General features: G+C 35.5%; 1 protein-coding gene across 1 annotated transcript in view; it reads left to right on the forward strand.

Moving 5' to 3' along the window:
• Window positions 1-24,617, forward strand: part of IRAK1BP1 (interleukin 1 receptor associated kinase 1 binding protein 1) — a 37,394-nt gene extending 12,777 nt beyond the window's left edge. Inside the window, exons 2-4 of the mRNA XM_050788280.1 lie at window positions 9,033-9,098; window positions 21,393-21,523; window positions 21,628-24,617. Coding sequence (XP_050644237.1) covers window positions 9,033-9,098; window positions 21,393-21,523; window positions 21,628-21,898 — 468 coding nt within the window. The 3' untranslated portion in view covers window positions 21,899-24,617. The remainder of the gene's footprint in view (window positions 1-9,032; window positions 9,099-21,392; window positions 21,524-21,627) is intronic.
• The last annotated feature ends 2,108 nt before the right edge of the window (window positions 24,618-26,725 follow it).

Raw genomic sequence — 26,725 nt, forward strand, 5'->3', positions numbered from 1 at the left:
CATGAAAACTGAACACCTGCTCCTGAATAACTACTGGGTACATAACGAAATGAAAGCAGAAATAAAAATGTTCTTTGAAACCAACGAGAACAAAGACACAACATACCAGAATCTCTGGGACACATTTAAAGCAATGCGTAGAGAGAAATTTATAGCACTAAATGCCCACAATAGAAAGCAAGAAAGATCTAAAATTGACCGCTAACATCACAATTAAAAGAACTAGAGAAGCAAGAGCAAACACATTCAAAAGCTACCGAAAGGCAAGAAATAAGTAAGATCAGAGTAGAACTGAAGGAGCTATAGACATAAAAAACCCTTCAAAAAATCAATGAATCCAGGAGCTGGTTTTTTGAAAAGATCAACAAAATTGGTAGACCTCTAGCAAGACTAATAAAGAAGAGAGAAGAATCAAATAGACACAATAAAATGTGATAAAAGGGATATCACCAACTGATCCCACAGAGATACAAACTACCATCAGAGAATACGATAAACAACTCTACGCAAATAAACTGGAAAATCTAGAAGAAATGGATAAATTCCTGGACACGTACACCCTCCCAAGAAGAAATTGAATCCCTGAATAGACCAATAACAGGCTCTGAAATTGAGACAATAATTAATAGCCTACCAACTAAAAAAAGTCCAGGACCAGACTGATTCACAGGCTAATTCTACCAGAGGTACAAAGAGGAGCTGGTACCTTTCCTTCTGAAACTCTCCCAATCAGTAGAAAAAGGGAATCCTCCCTAATTCATCTTATGAGGCCAACATCATCCTGATACCAAAGGCTGGCAGAGACACAACAAAAAAAGAGAATTTTAGACCAATATCCCTGATGAACATTGATGCAGAAACCCTCAATAAAGTACTGGCAAACCAAATCCAGCAGCACATCAAAAAGCTGATCCACCACGATCAAGTTGGCTACATCCCTGGGATGCAAGGCTGGTTCAGCATATGCAAATCAATAAACATAATCCATCATATAAACAGAACCCAAAACAAAAACCACATAATTATCTCAATAGATGCAGAAAAGGCCTCTGACAAAATTCAACAGCCCTTCATACTAAAAACTCTTAATAAACTAGGTATTGATGGGACATATCTCAAAATAACAAGAGCTATTTATGACAAACTCACAGCCAATATCATACTGAATGGGCAAAAACTAGAAAAATTCCCTTTGAAAACTGGCACAAGACAAGGATGCCCTCTCTCACCACTCCTATTCAACATAGTGTTGGAAGTTCTGGCCAGGGCAATCAGGCAGGAGAAAGAAATAAAGGGTATTCAATTAGGAAAAGAGGAAGTCAAATTGTCCCTGTTTGCAGATGACATGATTGTATATTTAGAAAACCCCATCATCTCAGCTCAAAATCTCCTTAAGCCAATAAGCATCTTCAGCAAAGTCTCAGGGTGCAAAATCAATGTGCAAAAATTGAAAGCATTCTTATACACCAATAACAGACAAACAGCCAAATCATGAGTGAGCTCCCATTCACAATTGCTTCAAAGAGAATAAAATACCTAGGAATCTAGCTTAGAAGGGATATGAAGGACCTCTTCAAGCAGAACTACACACCACTGCTCAATGAAATAAAAGAGGACACAAACAAATGGAAGAACATTCCATGCTCATGGATAGGAAGAATCGATATCGTGAAAATGGCCATACTGCCCAAGGAAATTTATAGATTCAATGCTACCAATCTCCATCAGGCTACCAATGACTTTCTTCACAGAATTGGAAAAAACTACTTTAACATTCATATGGAACCGAAAAAGAGCCCGCATTGCCAAGATAATCCTAAGCAAAAAGAACAAAGCTGGAGGCATCACACTACCTGACTTCAAACTATACTACTAATTAATTCAAAATTAATTCAAGATGGATTAAAGACTTGAATCTTAGACCTAAAACCATAAAAACCCTAGAAGAAAACCTAGGCAATAGTTTCATGACTGAAACACCAAAAGCAATGGCAACAAAAGCCAAAATTGACAAATGGGATCTAGTTAAACTAAAAAGCTTCTGCAGAGCAAAAGAAACTATCATCAGAGTGAATAGGCAACCTACAGAATGGGAGAAAATTTTAGCAAGCTACCCATCTGACAAAGGGCTAATATCCAGAATCTACAAAGAAGTTAAACAAATTTACAAGAAAAAAATCAAACAACCCCATCAAAAAGTGGGCAAAGGATATGAACAGACACTTTTCAAAAGAAGACATTTATGCAGCCAACAGACACATGAAAGAATGCTCATCATCGCCAGTCATTAGAGAAATGCAAATCAAAACCACAATGAGATACTATCTCACACCAGTTAGAATGGCAATCATTAAAAAGTCAGGAAACAAGAGGTGCTGGAGAGGATATGGAGAAACAGGGACACTTTTACACTGTTCGTGGGACTGTAAACTAGTTCAACCATTGTGGAAAACAGTGTGGCGATTCCTCAAGGATCTAGAACTAGAAATACCATTTGACCCAGCCATCCCATTACTGGGTATATACCCTAAGAATTATAAATCATGCTGCTATAAAGACACTTGCACACATATGTTTTTTGCAGCACTGTTCATAATAGCAAAGATAGACTGGATTAAGAAAATGTGGCACATACACACCCTGGAATACTATGCAGCCATAGAAAAGGATGAGTTCCTGTCCTTTGTAGGGACATGGATGAAACTGGAAACCATCATTCTGAGCAAACTATCACAAGGACAGAAAACCAGCCACCACATGTTCCCTCTCATATGTGGGAGTTGAACAATGAGAACACTTGTACACAGGATGGGGAACATCACACACCAGGGCCTGTCATTGGATGAGGGGAGTGGGGAGGGATAGCATTAGGAGATATACCTAATGTAAATGACGAGTAAATGAGTGCAGCACACCAACATGTCACATGTATACATATGTAACCTGCACATTGTGCACATGTACCCTAGAACTTAAAGTATAATAATAAAATTTTTTTTTAAAAATAGAAAATAAAAGTCACTGGACTAAAATGAGTAAGTATTTTACTGGTTCTAAGATTGTTTTTCAGAGAGAAGAACAATACGAGTGTGGAAGCAATTCAGTAAAGTAAGGAGTCTTTTTAACAAATGTTGCTGTAACAGTCAAATGTCTATATGCAAAAAAAAATGGACCTCCACAGTCACCTCACACCTTATACAAAACTTTGTTCAAAATTGGTCAGTATTGCGCATGTAGCATCTGTTGCCTGTTATCAGGATAGAAGTCCAAGCACTTCTGCCCACTGCATCTTAGTATGAGAGTCACCAAGAAAACAATGCAGTCAAGCACTGGATGGAACAAACCTTACTTATGTAGAGAAAAGACAAGAGTGAGATCAGAGTCACTAGTAGGTGTCAGTCCCCCATGACCAGCAACTCCTTCCCAGAAGCTAATGCAGGAGCAGTTGACCAGGATGCACATCTCTTGTGCTGCAACAGAGGGACTCAGTCCCCTTCCTAAAGGGTACAGATACAGTAGTGTGAGGTTGGCCAGGTGTCATACAACATACAACCTTTAAAAAGTAGAACAAAAAAGTACATATTGAGTCTGAAATGGGGAAGATATTCCCATACCAGGAAACAAGCCCAGCACAAGCTCTGAAAGATACTTTATCTCTTAGTAACCAAGTGTTCCAGGGCCACGGTCCATTCCTGGGCAGTTGAGCGTAGATCAAAAGACTATAGCATGAGATTGCCTTTCCCAACAGTAAAACACAAAACTTATAGAAAAAAGAAAAGGAGAAAATCTATGTGACCTTGGGATTGAAGATGAGTTTTTAGATACGGAGGTTGAGTATCCCTTATCTGAAATGTTGGGACCAGAAATGTTTCAGATTTCAGATTTTTATTTTGGAATATTTGCATTATATACTTAATGGCTGAATATCCCAAATCCAAAAATCTAAAATTCGAAATGCTCCAAGGAGCATTTTCTTTGAGCATCATGTTGGTGCTAAAAAAAAGTTTTGAATTTTGGAGATTTTTGAATTTTGGATTTTCACATTTAGGATGCTCATCCTGTATTACCAAAAAGCACAGTCCATGAATCAAAGAAAAAAGATAAATTGTATTTTATCACAATTAAAAACTCACTTTGTGAAAAACATTGTTAAGAAAATGAAAAGTCAATCTATAGACTGGGAGAAAATATTTGTAAATTACATAGCTGATAAAGGACTTGTATCTGTTAAGAAAATGAAAAATCAGTCTATAGACTGGGAGAAGACATTTGTAAATTACATAGCTGATAAAAGACTTCTATCAAGAACATATGTACAACTCAATTCAGCAGTAACAAACAGCTCAATAAAAATGCACAAAAGATCTTAACAGACACTTCACCAAGGAACTTATGCAGATGGCAAGTAGCCACATGAAAAGATACTCAACATTACTTGTCATTAGGGAAATGGGAAATAAACCACAATGAAATACTACTGTGTACCTATTAGAATGGTAACACTGATGCCAAATGCTGGGAAGGATGCAGAGCAACAGGAATTCTCATTCATTGCTGGTGAGATTGCAAAATTATATGGCCACTTTGGAAGGTAGTCTTACAGTTTCTTATAAAGTTAAATTAGACTTACCATAGAAGTCAGCATTCTAGGATAATTTGCCAAAGTGAATTGAAAACTTAAGTACATAGAAGAATCTGTACACAAATGTTTATGGCAGCTTTATTCATAACTTCTAAAACTGGAAGCAGCCAAGATGTCTTTCAGCAGTGGAATGGATTTTAAAAACTCTGGTACATCCAAGCAAAAGAATATTATTCAGCAATAAAAAGGAATGAGAATTGATTCACAAAACCATGTGAGTGAATCTTAGCTGCATGTTAGTCAGTGAAAGAAGCCAGATCCAAAAGCTTTGAATTTTATGATTCTATTCACATGATCTCCTGGAGAAGAGCAATACTATGGGGACCGAAAACAGATTCGTGGTTAACAATCTGTTGGAGGGCGAAGTGGTTGACTAAAAGAGATGCGCGGAGAAATTTTTAAGGCGAAAGAACTATTCTTCATGGTACTGGAGTGGTACATACATGACTTTATGCATTTGTCAAACCTCACAGAGCTGTAAATCACAAATAGTGAAGCTTGATGTATGTAAAACTGGGGGAAAAAGGCATCAAAGAGCCTATCACAGGATCAATCCCACGATAAAATGTATTCTCTTGACAAATGAACCCAGTTCTTAACAAATGAGTGACATAACTGCTTAAGGTGATGGGGGCAGGGAGTGTCCTAAATTACTGGAAAATGGTGTTTTGACTGGAAATTATAAGGATGAAGAATAAAGATACAAAAACTGTATGTTCTAGTTGGTAAATATGTTTTCCAAAGGAGTATTTCTTAACATGTCTGAAACTGCTTTACATGTGTACTGAGATTAAACAAATAAGTGGATAGCGGATGGTGGGAGCCAGGTTTCTCACTCTAAGAGAGGGAAGTTACAGATAAAAATGGAAGGTTAAAATGAATTCTGTGATTCAGGATTAGAATTGAAAACATCAGTGTGAACGCATGTTTAGCTTTGTATATTGTACAGATGGAAAAACAAAATTTTATGTGTGTGCATATATATATATGTATGTATGTATGTATGTGTGTCTATGTGTGTATATATATACCCTAGCTCTGTCCACTGAGATAGCCTGGAAGGAATGACACCCCAATAGCAGTGAGCAGTCTCAGCATTCAGATCTTGGTTCTACATACAAATCTCAAAGAAAAGGTACTATGCTTCTTGGAGAAATGGCTTATTCTAGGACTGGGACAGGGAAACTACATAAGCCTGTAATATATTGTAACAGAAAGTAAGAAAGTGCTCAACAAGTAAAGGAAAGGGGTATTTCAAACAGATAAAGGAGCCAAGCTGAAAGAAATGCCAATGGCCAAAGCTAGAACAATTGAACAACAAAATAAACAAAGTAGTATTTATTGAGTGAGTGTCGGCTACACTTAGTGACATGCTTCCAATTAATAAAGTATGGAAAGGGGAAAATAGTAACTTTACAGTGGAAGAAACTGGCAAACACTACTTTACCCAAGTGACCTGTATTGGTATCTTGAGTAGTGTCATGTGGATACCATGTACTGCCTCATGTGTTGTGATTAAAAAGGCATTTCACCTCTACAGTATTCTTTCCTAAAATTTATAATGCTAGTCTAATCATGAGAAAACATCAAAATGAGGGACATTCTGCAAAATACATGACAAAAACTTTCAAAGTCATGAAAAGCAAGGGAAGACTGAGAAACTGTCAAGAGACCAGAGGCGACTAAGGAGACTTGATGAGTTAATGCAATACAGTATCATGGATTCGATCCTGTAGTAGTAAAAAGCACATTTAATAGAAAAACTGGTGAAATCCAAATAAAGTTTGGAGTTTAGTTAATGGTAATCTGCTAATGTTGGCTTTTAGTTTAGACAGATATACTATAGTATTAACATCAGAGAAGTCTGAAACTGAGGTAGATGGGAACTCTGTACTATCTTGGTAACTTCTCCATAAATTTTAAATTATTCCAAAATTTAAAGTTTATTTTAAAAAGTTCAGGCCAAGTGTGGTGGCTCATGCCTGTAATCCCGGCACTTTGAGAGGCTAAGGTGGGAGGATCATTTGAGGCCAGGAATTTGAGACCACCCTATCAACATAGCAAGATCCTAGCTCTACAAAAAAATTTTTAGAAAATTCGGGCGTCCTCCTAGCTACTCAGGAGGCTGAGGCAGGAAGATCACTTGAGCTCAGGGATTCAAGATTACAGTGAGGCATGCTTGTACCACTACTCTGCAGCCTGGGCAGCAAAGCAAGACCCTGTCAATCAATAGTTAAAAACAAAATGTACAATATAATTTTATTTATGAAAAAGTCTGTATATAGATCTAGATACATTTATATGCATTGATGGTTTATTAAAATGTTTACTAAAATATTAACAGTAATGGGATTTGAGAATGCTACTACTTTTTGGTTATTTTCGCTAGTATTAGATTTTCTTTGATTAGCATGTATTTTTATTTAAAAAACACTATTAAAAACAAAGATAGCAATAAAAGATACTTTGCTTTCCGGTTACCTTTCATAAAATTATTTCTCATAATTTTCAATCAGAAGTTCATCAAGTGAAGTTGCAGAAAAGTGAAAAATGAGACACGTTTTATGACGTATGTTTACATGTCATAAAATATTAAATGACAAAAAGTTTCATGTTAATCAAGTGAAAAAATGATTGCAAGCAATATGTATAGTACAGACCCCTAATTCTTGCAGTCAGTCTTGGGCCGAAAATATTAAATGTAAAATTCCAGAAATAATCCATAAGTTTAAAACTGTACACCATTCTGAGTAGAGTGATGAAATCTCTGTGTCCTGCTCTGTCCCACCTGGGGATGTGAATCATACCTTGTTCAGTGTATCCATGCTGTATATGCTACCTACCCATTAGTCACTTGTAGCTGTCTAGGTTATCAGAGCAGAAAAAAAATATTATACATAAGGTTGGATACTATCTGTGGTTTCAGGTATCTGCTGGATTTTTAAGGTGAAAGAACTATTCTTTATGGTACTGGAGTGGTACGTACATAACTTTATGCATTTGTCAAACCTCACAGAGCTGTAAATCACAAATAGTGAAGCTTGATGTATGTAAACTGGGGGAAAAAGTCATCAAAGAACCTATCACAGGATCAATCCCAGGATAAAATGTATTCTCTTGACAAATGAACCCAGTTCTTACAAATGAGTGACATAACTGCTTAAGATGATGGGGGCAGAGAGTGTCCTAAATTACTGGAAAATGGTATGAGTGACATAACTGCTTAAGATGATGGGGGCAGAGAGTGTCCTAAATTACTGGAAAATGGTATCAAGTTCCAGGTATCTCTTGGAAGTTATCCCCTGTAGACAAGGGAGAACTACTGTACTGTTTTGTAATTAACCTGTATTCTAAATTTTCCACAATGAGTAGGTATTACTTTCATAATAAAAATGTTGCACTAATATTTTCATGGGACTGACCAACATCAGAGTGATATTTGGAACTTGAGTCAAAAGCTTTTAAATTAGGTTAAAACTTTTAAGAATTTTTCTGGATAACATAAACTGCTTGTAAATAGTTTGTATCTTAAAATTTAGATGCAACCATGTCTTCTTCAAATAACATAATTAAATTGCTTGGCATAATCATATATTGATTTAACATATATTTTGAAAGGTACAAAAAAATTACATAAAATACAAGTTTTGCTTGTCCCCAAAGAATGATAGTAGCTGAAGATTTTAGTCACCGAATTTAAAAACCCTTTTGGAAAGCAAATAAGAAATTCAACTTTTTTGTCAGAATTATATGCCTTGTATTTACCCTGAGAATATGTAAGTATTAATACTACTTTTTTAAAACCAGACTGGCTCAGGTTAGATGTTTCAATAAATATTTATATCATAGTGGTATAGTCTGAACTTTTGGTGAGTGCTTTCTCTATGCCAACTACTTGATATATAACTTCTCATTAAGTCTGCAAAACGATGCTATGTGATGTACATGGTATTAACCTGATTTTATAAATGTGGAAACTAAGGCTCAAAAAATTGAATATTGAGTAACTTGCCCAGAGTTGCACATGATACATATTTGGTAATTTTGTATTAAAATATTTGTAAATTAAATATTTTTTAAAATGCTGACACTCAACATTAAGTATGCTTTATGTGCAAACAATTGCTCATATATATATCACCCTAACTTCATACTTTCATTACAAGCTAATATAAATTATAAAAGGAGTGACATGAAATTTTAAGCAAACATTTATAGATTTCTGAATTCATTTTATGTCACTTTTAGGAAAGTTTTAAAACATCAGGCAGAGTTCTTTTTGCATACTTTATGTTTTTCTGATTTTAATTAGTGTAGGTTTCTAATTTATGTTTTAGTGTAATTGCGTCAAATGTTTAGTAATCATACTCTTGGACTTTTTCTGTTTCAGGCAGAAAATACCACTGTGACAAAGGATTTTAGGAGAGTGGAAAATGCTTATCACATGGAAGCAGAGGTATGTACTTATCTTAACAAATAATTGGAAGCAGCATGATTTTGTGGAGACATTTATTTTTATTCTTGAACTGGAATGGTGAAAAATGCTTCTCATGATATTGATAGAAGATTATTTTTCTCAAAATCATGTTGGTGTTATGTATCTATTTCAGCTTTTAAATAAATTTAGTGAGATTTAAGAGAAATAGTTTAAAATGGAATAAAAACAGCAAGTGGGAAATAGTAGTTAATTGCCACTAAATAAAATTTTAGTACTATCATCTAATGTGCAGGTAACACTACAGAAATCTGTTTTTAGATAAAAAGCAAATAAACAAAGTGATAACCTAAAGGATTTGAAATACTTTTCAGCAGTCTTTTGTTTTGCAGTGCAATTTTACTGTATTGTGATAAATATTGTTTAAAAATGAAAACCCTTTAACCTTTATACAAATTAAAAAGAATAAAACTATTTTCAGTATACTCAATTAATGACAACATTTAGTTCCTACAGCTGCCTATACTTTTTACTTATATTTAAAGATTTGATGGCCAGGATTTTGTGAAATCAGAGTGTGTTCTAGTGGTGGTTAGGTTACAGGACTGCTGTTTCTGATTCCAAACATTTTGGAGTATGTGCCTAGTCCATGTCACTTCCTTGTAACAGGAAACAAAGGGTGGGGTTATATTGAAATCTTGTATATCAAATGAGAGAATCTTTGTCTTTTGAAATAGAAAATATCCCCATCACCTGTTTCTGTCTTCAGGCAGACAATACATTGGTTTTCTGACTTTAAGGAGGTGACCTTAGGTTCAAATCACTTAGGCCCAGATTTCTCAAAGGTCATATAACAAGAATTAGATTAGAAATTAGAACCCTGGGTTCTTATCTCTTGAGAAGCAACTTCCACAGTATTCTGTTTGTTGCCCCAATGCTTCCTATAATCATTTTGTGATTTCTCCACTTAAAATTTTACTGTGTCAAGGAATTTTTAAATGACTCGTTATGATTTTAGGGATCCACTTGGCAAAACTTATTTTGTAGTAGTAGGAACTGAAAAATGCCTTTCAAAACAGTATGAAGAGCAGTCTGATCCAAATTACAGAGGTTAAAAGCTGGTAGTATGTTATAGTACTCCTCCAGTAATTATCACCTGTTAGCACTTCAGATTGTAATGAATATAAATAGGAGCAAGTTATCTTAGTTAAGTAGGTTTATTAAGAAGGAACCAAGGGAATAATGGGAAAAAGGAAACAGTCCCAGAAACTACACAGCCAGGCTTCATGGAAAACTGGAACGTGTTTGAAACCACTGAGTTGTTCTAGGAACTGACCTTTCAGATGCAGAAAGAGAGCATTAGAGCTGCTTGTTTTAAAACATGACTAAATGGGAGTTTGGCTAAACTCTGCTCCTCTTCCTTCTACTTTACTTACCTTTTTGATGTTTTATATTCAGATTTCTTAAGAGATAATCTGATTATATTTTGTATAGGGATTCCAGGTAGCCAGAATTTATATCATATCACACAGTCCAATACATGATTGCCCTTAGGTCAGCACCAGCAGTCAGTGGAAACCAGAGTACTGGGATCACAAAATACAAAATGTACTAACCTAAGCATTAATAACAATGTGTGGCTTTATGGCTATGGATTTAGCAAACACTAAAACCTAATGTATAACACATACCAGTATTCTTAAGTACTGTTAGATATATGGAAGATTAGATGGTTGGTAGACTCCTACAACTCAAGTGAAGAAAAGCAAATAACTTGATTTTAAAAATGAACCAAGGACTTGAATAGACATTTATCAAAAGAAGACATACAGATGGACAAAAGGTATAAAAAAAGATGTTCAGCATCACTAATTACTTGAGACATACAAATCAAAACTATATTGAGCTATAACCTCACACCTATTAGAATGGCTATTATCAAAAAAGCAGAAGATTGGCTGGTCACGGTGGTTCATGCCTATAATCTCAGCACTTTGGGAGATCGAGGTGGGCGGATCACGAGGTCAGGAAACCCCATCTCTACTAAAAATACAAAAAAATTAGCCGGGTGTGGTGGTGGGCACCTGTAATCCCAGCTACTCGGGAGGCTGAGGCAGAAAAATCACTAGAACCCGGGAGGTGGAGGTTGCAGTGAGCCAAGATAGCGCCACTGCACTCCAGCCTGGGCGACAGAGCAAGACTCCGTCTCAAAAAAAAAAAAAAAAAAAAAAAAAAAACAGAAGACAGTGTTGATGAGAAAGTGGAAAAATTAGAACGCTTGTGCACTGCAGGTGGGAATGTATGATGGTGTAACCATTATGGAAAACAGTATACAGGTTCCTCAAAAAATTAAAAATAGAACTACCATATGATTCAGCAATCCCACTCCTGGATGTCTATCCAAAAGAAGTGACATCAGGATCTGGAAGAAATAACTGTACTTGCATGTTCATTGTAGCATTATTCACAACAGCCAAGATATGGAAGCAACCCAAATGTCCATAGACAGATAAATGGATAAAGAAAATGTGTTATATACATACAATGAAATATTATTTGGCCTCAAAAAAAAAAAAGGGAGCTCCTACCATTTGCAACATTGCTGTGCCTGCAAGACAGTATGTTAAGAGAAACGTCAGTAACAGAATGATAAATACTGGATTATTCCACTTACATGAGGAGTCTAAAATAATCAAATCATAGAAGCAAAAAATAGAAGCTGGTTGCCAAAGAATGGAGGGAAGGGGAAATGGGATTTCTTACTCAATGGGTATAAAGTTACAGTTATGCAGGTGAATAAATTCTAGATATGGGCTATACAGCATAGTGCCTACAGTTAACACAGTGTTGTGCACTTAAAAATTTGTTAAGAGGGTAGATCTCATGTTATGCTTTTATCATACACATGCACAAAGCAAAGAACACAAGGAAAATTTTAGAGGTGATAGATACGTTTATTGTCTTGATTATAGTGATATCACAGGTATATGTGTATGTCCAAACTCATCAAATTGTATATTCTAAATATGTGCAGTTTTTATGTATAAATTACACCTCAGTACAGCTCCAATTTTTTTTTTTTTTTTTTTTTTTTTTTTTTTGAGACTGAGTCTCACTCTGTTGCCCAGGCTGGAGTGCTGTGGCATGATCTCAGCTCACTGCAACCTCTGCCTCCCAGGTTCAAGTGATTCTCCTGCCTCAGCCTCTGGAGTTGCTGGGATTACAGGTACCTGGCTAATTTTTGTATTTATCGTAGAGACGGGGTTTCATCATGTTGGCCAGGCTGGTCTCAAATTCCTGACTTCAAGTGACCTACCTGCCTCGACCTCCCAAAGTGCTGGGACTACAGACGTGAGCCACCCAGCCTGCCCTAAATAATTTTTTTTAAAAGAATAGATGAGGCCAGACACAGTGGCTCAAGGCTGTAATCCCAGCACTTTGAGAGGCTGAGGTGGGCGGATTGCTTGAGCCCAGGAGCTCCAGACCAACCTGGGCGACATGGTAAAACCCTGTCTCTACAAAAAAATACAATAATTAGATAGATGTGACGGTAGGCACCTATAGACCTATCTACTCTGGAAGCTGGGGTGGGAGGATAGCTTGAGCCCAGGAGGCAGAGGTTCCAATGAGTCAAGATCATGCCACTGCACTGCAGCCTGGGCAACAGAGTGAGACTCTGTCTCAAAAAAATAAAAATAAAAAATAAAAAAACAAAGAAATATTAGACAGTAGAACATTACTTTTGACATAATATCCGAAAATTTCATTCCAAAAGGCATGAAATTCTTTATCTACCTTCCACCTACCATGCCGCTTATCTTTGTTTCAAAGATAAAAATGTTAAACTCAAGATGGATTAAACACTTAAGTGTAAAACCTAAAACTATATAAACCCTAGAAGAAAACCTAGGCAATACCATTCAGGACATAGGCAGGGGCAGACTTCATGACTAAAACAACAAAAGCAATTGCAACAAAAGCCACAGTTGACATATGGGATCTAATTAAACTGAAGAGCTTCTGCACAGCAAAAGAAACCATCATCAGAGTGAACAGGCAACCTACAGAATGGAAGAAAAATTTTGCATTCTATCCATCTGACAAAGGGATAATATACAGAATCTATAAGGAACTTAAACAAATTTACAAAAAAAAAAAAAATTAAAAAGTGGGTGGAGGATATGAACAGATACTTCTCAAAAGAAGACATTTATGTGGCCAGCAAACATTAAAAAAGGCTCATCATCACTGGTCATTAGAGAAATGCAAATCAAAACCACAGTGAGATACCATCTCATGCCAGTTAGAATGGCGATTATGGAGAAATAGGAACGCTTTTACACTGTTGATAGGTGGGTAAATTAGTTCAACCATTTTGGAAGACAGTCTGGCAATTCCTCAAGGATCTAAAACCTGAAATACCATTTGACCCAGCAATCTCATTACTGGATATATACTGGAAGGATTATAAATCATTCTACTATAAAGACACATGCACATGTATGTTTGTTGTGGCACTATTTACAATAGCAAAGACTGGAAACCAACCCAAATGCCCATCAATGATAAACTGGTTAAAGAAAATGTGGCACATATACACCATGGAATACTATGCAGCCATAAAAAGGGATGCATTCACGTTCTTTGCAGGGACATGGTTGAAGCTGGAAACCATCATTCTCAGCAAACTAACACAGGAACAGGAAATCAAACACTGCATGTTCTCACTCATAAGTTGGAGTTGAACAATGAGAACACATGGACATAGGGAGGGGAACATCACACACCAGAGTCTGTCAGGGGGGTGGGGGGCTAGAGGAGGGATAGGATTAGGAGAAATACCTAATGTAGATGACAGGTTGATGGTTGCAGCAAACCACCATGGTATGTGTATGTAACAAACGTGCATGTTCTGCACATGTATCCCAGAACTTAAAGTATAATTAAAAAAAAAAAAAAGTCCAAAAAGAGAGCACAGAGTGAAAGAGAATAATCAAAAAAATTTCTCCAAAATGTACTAAAATGCAAGATTTGAATTTCCATATTCAGTGGACCCAGTGGGTGCCCAACACAATGAACAACAACAACAACAAACTCATCAAAGCGTACTGGAAATGTTAGAACCCCAGGAATAAAAGGACCCCAAAAGTTCTAGAGAAAGAAAAATAGTTCCAAACCAAGGGTCAGAAATCTGAACAGCAGTTGGACCTCTCAGTGTCAACACTGGAAGCTAGTAACTAAAAGGCAAGACAGCAACATCTTCCAATTCTGAGAGAAAACAATGTCTAATCTAGAAATCCTTACCCATCCAAAAAACAGTAAAGGTGAAGGTAATACAAGGACAAGCAGACAGGGCTGACCAGAACTGTCACACTGTTCTGTATTTGACCAGGATCTGATGGATTAATGCCCTCTTAAAGATGTTAAAAATGTGAAACATCACTCCTGCATACAAGGTCTCAAAACATTTCCCTACCATACATGAGGAAGTAAACCAAGAAATAGAAAAACAGGAGTTCCCAGGTAATGGCAAAGGAATATCCCCAGATTCAGGGGACAGGAGGACTAAGGCTTCAGTAAAATGCCTCCAAGAAAAAAATAAAGGAACTCATAGATTACCCAATTAATTTGACCTATTTATTTGAATTTTATAGCTCTTGTCAGAGGGTTTGAAGGACATGTACAGCTAAGAAAGCAAACAAATAAAAATGAAGTGATTATTAACTCCCAGGAGTTCAATGAAGACTAGAAGAAAAGAAATGCGATCATAGTACACTATATTGTTCAGCTGTAAACAATTATAATAATACAAACACTGACTGTTGATTTAATTTTAAAAGAAAGTTTCTAAGTGATGACTTTAATGGTAGGTGAATGACTGGAGGTGGGAAGGAGGGTTGGATTAAAATCCTAACTCTGTGATTCCTATACCAGTACTCTTTCCAGTTTTTACATTATTTTCATGTTATAACCTTAGTGTTTAGAGGATTTTTTTTTTTTTTTTTTTTTTTTTTTGAGATGAAGTCTCGCTCTTGTCACCCAGGCTGGAGTGCAATGGCGTGATCTTGTTTCACTGCAGCCTCCGTGTCCCAGGTTCAAGTGATTATCCTGCCTCAGCCTCCCGAGTAACTCAGATTACAGCCTCTGCCACCACACCTGACTAATTTTTGTATTTTTAGTAGACACAGGGTTTCACCATGTTGGCCAGGCTTGTCTCGAACTCCTGGCCTCAGGCAATCCACCTGCCTCTGCCTCCCAAAGTGTTGGGATTACAGGCGTGAGCCACCGTGCCCAGCCTAGAGGAATTTTTTAATCCTGGGAAATAATAGGTATTCAATACTGTGTATCAGGTAGAAAAAGTAGTAGTGTAACTTCTCATATAGTTTTCTCCCTCTTCTTTCCCCCTCCTTTTCCTTGCGTGCCTGCTATGTGTTAAGCATTTTCCATATATTATTCCATCCAATCTTTTTTAAATATTTATTTTTATTGTGAAATATTTTATACATATATAGGCAGGAATATATAAGACTCATTCCATTTCAGACATCTGATCAATACAGAATCTTTGAACATTAAGCCAAAATTGTCTCACTAGTAGCCATAGGTTAGTGTACTTCTGTAAGAAGAAACAAAACAAGGTAAATACTTCTTCCTTAAAATATATACTTGAAGTTCATTTTAATATTGATGCTACTTTTTTCTTTTCCAGGGTAAGAATCCTGTTTGGCTATTTCTTATGTAACAAACTCTTTCTTTAGTTAGCCAGTTTCATTCTAAACCATCTACAACTACATTGTTCTGCTTATGATTTAGCCAGTCCAAACTAGAGAAAGTTGATTATCTCCCTTATTCTAGAATATTTATTTCTAATAACACATGTAAGACTGAATTAACTTTTTGGCATTTGCTTCACATTGTTCCCTCAATTCAGCTTATAGTCATAATAATTATAACCAATAAAAGTGTCTTTATCATGTGCTACCTTTAAATCATATTTCTTTCATCTTATACTGTGTTACTGCTATTTTAGTGTGAACTACGGGATTTTACATTTATTTCTATGAAATTTTATCTTAATTTGGTTTACCTATATTTCCAGTCTGTAAAATAGCAGAGAAGTAAAGCTCATAATAAGGAGAAAAATCAGACCAACTCAGGAGTGACACAGATGTTAGAATTAAAAGACATAGTCATTAAAAGTTATTTTGACTGTAATTCACATGCTCAGAAATTAAGGAGGGATGTGCAAGATATTAAAAAAAAAAAAAACTGAATTTCCAGAGATGAAAACTACAGTGTATGAGATAATGAATACACTCAATAGGATTAACAGCAAATTAGACCTTATACAAGACATGCTTAGTGAACCTAAAAATGTAGCAATAAAAACTATCCATAATGAAACACAGAAAAGAAAGACATAAAAATGAGTTAATAAAACGTAGGACAACGTCAGATAGCCTATTATACATATAATTGAAGTCCCAATGCAGAGGAAATTGGGGGACAAGAAAAATACTTGGAAAAATTATGACCCAAAAATCTCCAAACTTGATGAGAATTATAAACCTACAGAGTCAAAAAGTTCAACTAACCGTAAGCACAATAAATTTAAAAAAAAAAAAAAATGCACCAGTACACATTATAATCACATTGCTCAAAACCAGTGATAAATCTTAAAACAGCCAGAGGAGGGGAAAAAAGACATATTATCTACAAAGGAACAAAGATAAGACAACAGATTTCTTGTTGAAAACAGTGCAAGCAAGGAGACAGTTGTGCCACATCTTTAAACGACTAAAAGGTATATATATATATCTCAACCAAGAGTTTCTATTAATGTATCCAGCAAAAGTAGTGCTCAAAAACAAAGACCAATCAAAGACTTTTCCAGTAAACTGAAAGAATTCATTACCTGTAGACCTACTCTTTGAGAAATTTAAATGACATCATTTAAGCAGGAAAGAATGATACCAGAAAGAAATAGGAATTTACACTATGTGGGTTTTTCTTAATATAAATCTCTTTAGAAATCTCTATATTTATATAAAAGATAACTGACTAGACTGGGTGCAGTGGCTCACGTCTGTAATCCCAGCACTTTGGGAGGCCGAGGCAGGTGGATCACCTGACGTCAGGAGTTCAAAACCAGCCTGGCCAACATGGCATAACCCCGTCTCTACTAAAAGTGCAAAAATTAGCCAGGCATGGTGGCTCACACCTGTAGGCCCAGGTACTTGGGAGGCTGAGGAAGGAGAATTGCTCGAACCCAGGAGGCGGAGGTTGCAGTGAGCCGAGATCACATCACTGCACTCCAGCCTGGGCAACATGGCAAGACTCTGTCTCAAAAAAAAAAAAAAAAAAAAATGACTAAATAAATGATAATGATAAACTATGGAGATTATAACATATGTAAAAATAAAATATATAACAACAATAGCACAAAGGTCAGGAAGGGAAGAACAGAAGTACAATGTTATAAAGGTGTATGTGAAATGGTATTCTAGCTCTTGACAGTAGATTGTAATAACTTAAAAATGTATTCTGTAAATCCAAAGCAAACACTAAAATAATGGAGTTACAGCTAATAAGTCCATGAAAGCTATGAAATAATATAATAAAAATATCAAAAAGAAAACAGAAAATGAGTAAAAGTGAAATAACAAGACCACAGGTTTATATTTAACCATATCAATAATCACATTAAATGTAAATGGTCCACATACCTTCATTAAAATACAGATATTTTCAGTTGTATTTAAAAAGTTAACTCCACTTACATGCTGCCTGAGAGAAGTGTACTTTAAATATGAAGACATGTATCGGTTAAAATTAATGGGATGGAGAAAGATATGTCATGCTAACATAAATGAAAAGAAAGCTAGGTATAGTAATCAAAGTAGATTTCAGAGCAAAGACTTTCAAAGATAAAGACGGTCATTTCATAACGATAAAAGTCAATCAAGAGGACATACAGCACTAAATATTTATACATATAATAAAGCTTCAAAATACTTAAGGCAAAAATGATAGAACTACAAAGAAGTCTACAGTTTTTGTAGATTTCAATACCCCCCCTTTTCAAGTTGATAAAACCATAGACAGAAAATCAGTAAGAATATATCAGATTTGAATCACACTGTCAACCAATTTGACCTGCTTGACATATATAGAACACTCCAAAAACAGCAGCCTACACATTCCTTTCAAGTGCACATTGAACATTTGCCGACATAGACCATATTCTGTGTCATATACAAGTATTTGGCCAGGCACAATGGCTCACACCTGTAATCCCAGCAGTTTGGGAGGCCGAGGTGGGCAGATCACCTGAGGTCAAGACCAGCCTGGCTAACATGGTGAAAACCCATCTGTACAGAAATACAAAAATTAGCTGGGCATGGTGATGCACACCTGTAATCCCAGCTACTCGGGAAGCTAAGACGGGAGAATCACTTGAACCCGGGAGGTAGAGGTTGCAGTGAGCCGAGATCATGCCATGGCATTGCACTCCAGCCTGGGGCGACTGAGCGAGACTGCATCTCAAAAAAAAAAAAAAGGATTTGAATCGTACAAAGTTCACTGACCACAGTGTAATTAAATTAAAAACCACTAATAGAAGGGTCTCAGGAAAATCCCCCAAATACGCTGAATTTTAAAAACATACTTTTCAGTAATCCATGTGTTAAAAAAGAAGTTGAAAAGGAAACTAGAAAGTGTGTAAGGAAGAAATCATGCCAATTCTATACAAATTCTTCCAGAAAAACTGAAAAGGAAGAAATATTTCCTAGCTCATTCTTTGAGGTCAGAAGATAACCAGAAAAATACCACTACAAGCAAAGAAAATTACAGACCAATATCCATCATGAACATATGCAAAAATCATAAACTAAATTTTAGCCAAATTTAATGATTTATACACATACACACATACACACTGCACACACACGTATCCTTTACATGCAGGTATAAAGAATAATATTAATACTTAATGACCAAGTGTTGTGTATCTCAAGTTGGTTAACATTGAGAAATTGGTCAATCTAATTCACTGTATTAACAAACTGAAAAAAATCACCTGATCTTCTCAATAGATACAGAAGAAGCACTTAACAAAATCTATTATTTATTTATTCCTAGTAAAAATTATCAGTGAAATAAGAACAGTGGAGATTTTCCTCAAACTGATAAGAGGAATCCATGAAAACCTACAGCTGTCATACTTAGTGGTGAAACACTGAATGCTTTGTGCCTACAATCAGGTACAAGACAAAGATGTCTTCGTTCATGTCTTCTTTCACCATTGTGCTTGAAAAAGAATGAAAGACATCCAGAGTGGAAATGAAGAAGTAAAACTATCTTAATTCATGGACAACATGACCATTTTTGTAGAAAATCTGACAGAATCTACAAAAAAGCTATTAGAACTAGTAAGCATCAAAAAATTTAAAATACATAGGTATAAATCTGTTATAAAGATGTGAAAGACCTGTATGCTAAACACTGCAAAGCATTGCTGAGAGAAATTAAAGAGGACCTAAATTAGTGGAGAAACATTTCTTGTTCATGGTTTGGAAGATTCACTATTCCAGATATCAGTTCTCCCTAAATTAATCTATACAATCCTAATGAAAATCTCAGCCAGCTTTTCAAAAAATAGAAATTGACAAAAACTGATTACAAAATATATTTGGAAATACAAAGGATCTAGAACTACTTTGAAAAAGCAGCATCTTTATTTATAATAGCCCCAAACTGGAAGCAACCTAAATGGAAAAAAAAAAAAAAAAAAAAAAAAAAACCTGTGATTAGATCATATAACGAATACTATTCAGCATAAAAGGAACAAAAACTATTATGCAACGATGTGGATGAATTGCAAATATATTATGCTAAATGAAAGTAGTAGTCTCAAAGATTACAGACTGTATGCTTCCATGTATATGACATTCTAAAAAAGGCAAATCTTTAACAGTAGAGAATGTATCAGTTAGTTGCCAGGGTTTAGGAACTGGGGAAGGAACTGATAAAGGAGTTACTCGAGATAATTTTTAGGGGTATTGGAACAGGTCTAAATTTTTGTTATGGTGGTTACAAAGTCCTATCCCTTTTTCAAAAGTAATAGAATTCACTAGGTATGGTGGCACTTTCCTGTAGTCCAGCTACTCAGGGGGCTGAGGCAAGAGGATCATCTGAACCCGAGGGTTGAGGTTGCAGTGAGCGCATGATCACACCACTGCACTCCAGCCAGGAAAACAGAAAGAGACCCTGTCTTAAAAAAAAATATATATATATATATATGTGTATATATATATGTATATGTATATGATTAAAGACAGATGTTCTGCATTGTATAAGGTGAGGTTATCTTATATCTGTCTTTGCTACTCCAGCTTATTCTCTAATATCTGTACTTTTTGTTTTGCATATTGAGATTGTGTAAGGGTTCTTTAGAACAAAAGGTTTAGGCTGGGTGTGGTGGCTTATGCCTACAACCACTGAGGTGGGAGGATTGCTTGAGGCCAGGAGTTTGAGACCAGCTTGGGGAACATAGTGAGACTCCACCTCTACAAAAAAATTGTTTTTAATTAGCTGGGCATGGTGGTGCATGCCTGTAGTCCTTCCTACTTGGAAGTCTGAGGTAGGAGGATCGCTTGAACCCAGGAGTTTGAGGCTGCAGTGAGCTATGATTGTGCCAGTGCACTCCAGCCTGGGCAACGTAGCAAGATCTTGTCTCTCTTAAAAAAAAAAAAAAAAAAAAAAAAAAAAAGACAAGGTTTAGTTCTCTTCATTGAAGAGTTTACAGACCAGTTTTAAAGTATTGCCAAATATAAGGACTGCTTCCACATATTTAAAGGCAGAAGACAGAGTGAAATACATTAGCTTCCACATATGGATCTGAACAGAACTATTGGAAGAAGAAACATTTCTCAATGACAGCAGTGACGTATGACATAATTACTACTAATCAGGAAGCTAAGGGCATTGACCAGACAAAGGAATCATGTCGAGTTATCAGGATTAAAATTTAGCCAAGTAGTAAGATTTAAGGGAAACTCCTCCAATTTCATTTAAAAATCCCTGGTTTAAAATATAAATTTTTTAATGTTCAAGACAATATTAATTAAATTTGAAAATTCAAAAGCAAAAAAAGAACAAAATAATTCAGTTACAAGTATCAAATAGACTTTTAAAAATCTGTTACATACTATATAATGACCTCATCATCTGGCTATACTATTTTACTTAGATGCAGAGAAAATCTTGAAACAGTACATCAGACATGAAAATAATATCGTGTCATTTCATTTACAGGTCTGCATTACATTTACTGAATTTGGAAAAATGCAAAATATTTGTAACTTTCTTGTTGAAAAGCTAGATAGCTCTGTTGTCATCAGCCCACCCCAGTTCTATCATACTCCAGGTTCTGTTGAGAATCTTCGGTAAGTTTAAGCACATCTTTAACTAAGATATTCTTTAAACAAAACTATCCAGTGCTACATTTCATTGAGTGTCATATTAATAATCTCTCCATTTAATTCCTAAGACGGCAAGCCTGTCTTGTTGCTGTTGAGAATGCGTGGCGCAAAGCTCAAGAAGTCTGTAACCTTGTTGGCCAAACCTTAGGAAAACCTTTACTAATCAAAGAAGAAGAAACAAAAGAATGGGAAGGCCAAATAGATGATCACCAGTCATCCAGACTCTCAAGTTCGTTAACTGTACAACAAAAAATCAAAAGTGCAACAATACATGCTGCTTCAAAAGTATTTATAACTTTTGAGATAAAGGGAAAAGAGAAGAGAAAAAAGCACCTTTGAAATTCCAACCAAATTATTATTGTACTTGTATCTTTTTACCTATTTTTATACTTTTTATAATGTTTGCTTTTGTCCTGAATATATATATATATATTGTATAGGAGATAAGCTATTTCTTTCCAAAATCTATAAATCTTTGAATATAGTCCCACAGAATACTTACATTCACTTTCTATTTTTAAAAGACTACTCTGAAAAACACTCTTGGGAAATAAATGTATTATGTATATACTTATATACTGACAGTTCATACAAGCACATGTGTAATATTTCTATTATAAGGACAAATATTGACCCTTGCATTTGATAATTTTTAAAGATATTTAAGCTAACATTTTCTCAGCCACATTTTTATATAAAACCAAATTTTATGTAAAAACTAGGCTTCAATAAGTTAAACTTTTTAAATTGTAAGACAAAATTTTTATGTAAAAGAATTCTTATATCCCATCAAACCTAATAATTTTCCACAACTAAAAATGAGTATAAATACATAATTTTAAGTGTATCCTGTCAGGTCTGATATTTGGTTTTACTTTACTTAGAAGCTAAGTAGTTACTCTGTTACTTTTTCATGGATGCTAACAGAAGACATGAGATTCCTGGACAGAAACAAAGGACTGTTACTCATGGCACAACAAGGAGTATAAGCATCAGCACATTCTCATTGCTTCCCTTGTCCCAAGTCCCATGGGGGCAAAATGATATGGCCATACACAATATGGCTACATATACAGTGGGCTTTAGTTGTAGGTAAAGAATACTGAGCTTGGAGGGTTCACTGCTTTTTATCCATGAACAGATGCAAACCTGCTCTTTGCCTTATCCCTTACAGATGCTCACTCAAAACTCAATACTGAGAAATGGCCCAGGTATAGTACAGTCAAGGTCTTGCATGGTAGCCACACCTAGCAATATGTGTAGGAAGGTGAAGTCTATTGAGGGCTATCTCACATCTAACAGTTTCTTTACTAGGACCAGAAACCATTTGATGCAGACAATAACCCCAACCTTAACAACTTCACAACATGAATAGAAATAGTGATAGATAATTCATAGCTTTTTACAAAAGAATAATGAGGTATAATGGGAAAATATTTTGATGCCAAAAATAAAAGAGTTAATATTTGAATCAGACTCCAACAGGACTCCTTAAAATGATACAAATACAAAGCAAATGATACGTGTAATTTAAAATTTCCTAATACACACGTTTTTTATTTTTCTTTTTTGAGATGGAGTCTTGCTCTGTCACCCAAGCTGGAGTGCAGTGGTACGATCTCGGCTCACTGCAACCGCCACCATCCTAGTTCAAGGGATTCTCCTGCCTCAGCCTCCTGAGTAGCTGGGATTACAGGCACATGCCACCATGCCTGGCTAATTTTTGTGAGATGGGATTTCACCATGTTGACCAGGTTGGTCTTGAACTCTTGACCTTGTGATCCACCCGCCTCAGCCTCCCAAAGTGCTGGGATTACAGGCATGAGCCACCGCACCTGGCCCTGTACACACATTTTTAAAAATAAAACTTTTTTAAAAAAGAAAGGGTTGAAACTAATTTTAATAAGATTTTATTTAACCAAATATAGCAAAAATAATATTTCAGCATGTAATCAGTATTTTTTTAATTAGTGAGATATTTATGTTTTATCTTGCCTTCAAAATGCAGTGTATTTTTTTACATTATAGCACATCTCAATTCAGATGCTAAATTTTCATCAGAAATATTTGATCCATATTTAAATTTCCTAAAATATACAATTGAGAAAAAGAGATTCACATACCCAGGTTGTTCTAGCATGCCTAAAAAATCTTGTAACTGGATCAAGTATCAGTTTTTAAATTAGTTAAAATTAAATAAAATTTAAAATTTAGTTCCTCAGTCACACTAGCCATATTTCAAGTACTTGAAAGCCGCAAATGGCTTGTGACTACCTTGCTGGACAGAGCAAGGTCCAACACTGAGATAATAATGATTCTTAAGGCCATTTGAAAGTTGACAGCAAGTATGTGTTACTGCTGTTGAATTACATGTTATCTACAGGCAATCATAAGCCATATCTGTTGTGCAGCATAGGCTTTCCATTCTCTGTACATCTAGGTCATAGCGTTTTTCTATTGATAAATCTGGATGTTTATATACCAACATTACTTTCTTACAACATATTCCAGTATACAGTGTCCATCTTCACCTACTTTTTAAAGTGGTCCTGAAACAATTTTATTCATCTTATTGGAGTGTTGCTGTAGGGGAAGAGTAGAAGCTAAGAAGAGTTTGAGTCCAACACCATTATATTCAAACTGGAGTTGTAAGCTCCTTAAAAATGGGGATCTTGTCTGTCTTGTTCACAGTTGTGTTCCCAGCCCCAGAGGTAGTCTCAAGGCCAATACCAAGTATGCTCTCAAATATTTGCTGGGAAAATTTACTAGCTGGATAAAAGACAAGTTACTTTAATCTCTTTAATCTTCCTTTTTCCTTACAAATGAAAGAGACTAATAGTACTTACCTTGCAGCGTCATTATAAGAATTAAAGTTGATAAATACATGATCATGAGAACAATGGCTAGCACATAGCAGTCACTCTGAAAGTAGTAGCCAAAATATATCAACCGCATTGTTTGATTATTGTCGGCTCAGTTAAAAGTTGGCTTTTCCAAATCCTCCATTTGGAAGAATTTTTAAATAGCCATATTAAAAATAAAGTTATCAGAAAACCAATGTAACATATGTTGAATTTTTATTACCAAAAGTTACTATCCAGTTGTACAGAAAAGTAGAATGAGACTGTGCATCAAGAAAAAAATTGTTCATTCTCAATAAAAATTTAATCACATGGGTAGTTTTTTTTTTAGCTATGGGTTCATGCTATATTTGGTTTCATCATATTTGATAAAGAAGCTTTCAACTTAGCATGAAATACCTAAAGACAATTTTTTTTAAGTTAGCAGGCACTTTTTAGAATATCCAGGAACTTTTAAAGATGTTGCTTCTGAAAAAAAAAAAAAAAAAAATCCTGTAAAGTATACAATCCTACATCTTTCCATAGAAGATCTTAGGGAAGAAATCCTTCAAAGGTTGGAAAGACTTATGTGTAGTATTCTGTATACTAAAGGGTATCAAATTTAGTTGTCAGTTGATAGCAATTTAATTTCTTGATATGTGGCATACACTGGATTCTTATGATGAATTACTTAGGGAGACCTGTGCCACAAAGCCTACTGGAATAAACCTATCCTAAACTTAATCTTGTTAGAATTTCCTTCTTTTGAACTCCCTTAAAAAAAAAATCTTTCCAGAAAGTGGAAAGTTATAATTTCTATTTTCCAAAAGACAAAATAAAATTCTAAATAGGGTATTTGAAACAGACCCACTATATTCTAAACTCCTTTTTAAAAGGAAATGCTATTAAAATAAGATTTCATATATTACTGATAATTCATAATGAATTTTAGGATTCCATTCAGTTGCATACTAAAAATTCCTTTTTTTATAGTAACAATGTACTTTTAGCAGTATTCTTATTTGACAGTCAATTTGAGTTCAATGTAAACAAATAGGACTTAGAAAAATAATTTGTAACTCAAGATGCTGTACCTCATATCCTATAATTATTGTTTTATAATTTTCCTTCTCAGGAATGTGGGCTAGGGATATCTCAATTCTGTCAGATTTGTTGATAAGAATGTAATAGTGAGGAGTTCTTATAGCCTACTAAAATAAATGCATGAATTATGAGATCAAATGTGGGAGTTAATATATGATTATCTGCATTCCAAAATGAAAGCAAATTTTTTATTTATTCCAACAAAAAAAGACCTATATAAATTAGTTTGAGCTAACATTTAGACATTTACTATTAACACGTATGGTATTTGCAACCAAATCACTGAGTTTGTTGTTGTCGTTGTTGTTGTTTGCGACTGCTGCTCTGTCACCCAGGATGGAGTGCAAGTAGCTCAATCATAGCTTACTGCAGCCTCAAATCTCCTGGGCTCAAGAAATCATCTCACCTCAGCTTTTTAAGTAGCTGAAACATCAGATGCACACCACCAGGCCTGGCTAATTTTTTATTAGCGATAAGGTCTTGCTATGTTGCCCAGGCTGGTCTCAAACTCCTGGCTTCAAACAATCCTGCCTCAGCTTCCCAAAGTGCTGGACTACAGGCATGAGCCACTGCACCCAGCCCCAAATAGCTTCTACTCATAGCCTAGTGTGGCCTAAATTTATTTAAAATGCCCGGGTAGGCCAGGCACGTTGACTCATGCCTGTAATCCCAGCACTTTGGGAGGCCGAGATAGGCAGATCACTTGAGGTCAGGAGTTCAAGACCAACCTGGCCAACATAAAACCCCGTCTCTACTAAAAATACAAAAATTACTTGGGCGTGGTGGCATGTGCCTGTAATCTCAGCTACTCGGGAGGCTGAAGCAGGAGAAATGCTTCAGCCTGGGAGGTGGAGCTTACAGTGAGCCAAGATCATGCCACTGCACTTCAGCCTAGGTGAGAGAGCAAGACTCCATCTACATACATACATACACACATACATACATACATACATACATACATACATACATACATACATAAAATGCCCAGTATCTTACAAGACTAGTTCACAGTGGGTAATTCAAATCAGACACTGCTCTTCAAGAGAGGTAATATTAATAGAAATCTTTCAGGAAGGGTTGTTTGTACTATTAAACGAATAAAACTCTTATAAACCTGTTCATCAGGAGGATATTTCTGTTTCAGCAATACCTGGAACCCTTCTTCAACATCCCAACCAACAATTACTCCCAGATAGCCATATCACCTGTGAATTATCATGAA

This window comes from Macaca thibetana, chromosome 4 (assembly GCF_024542745.1).
Source record: "Macaca thibetana thibetana isolate TM-01 chromosome 4, ASM2454274v1, whole genome shotgun sequence".
Taxonomy (NCBI): domain Eukaryota; kingdom Metazoa; phylum Chordata; class Mammalia; order Primates; family Cercopithecidae; genus Macaca; species Macaca thibetana.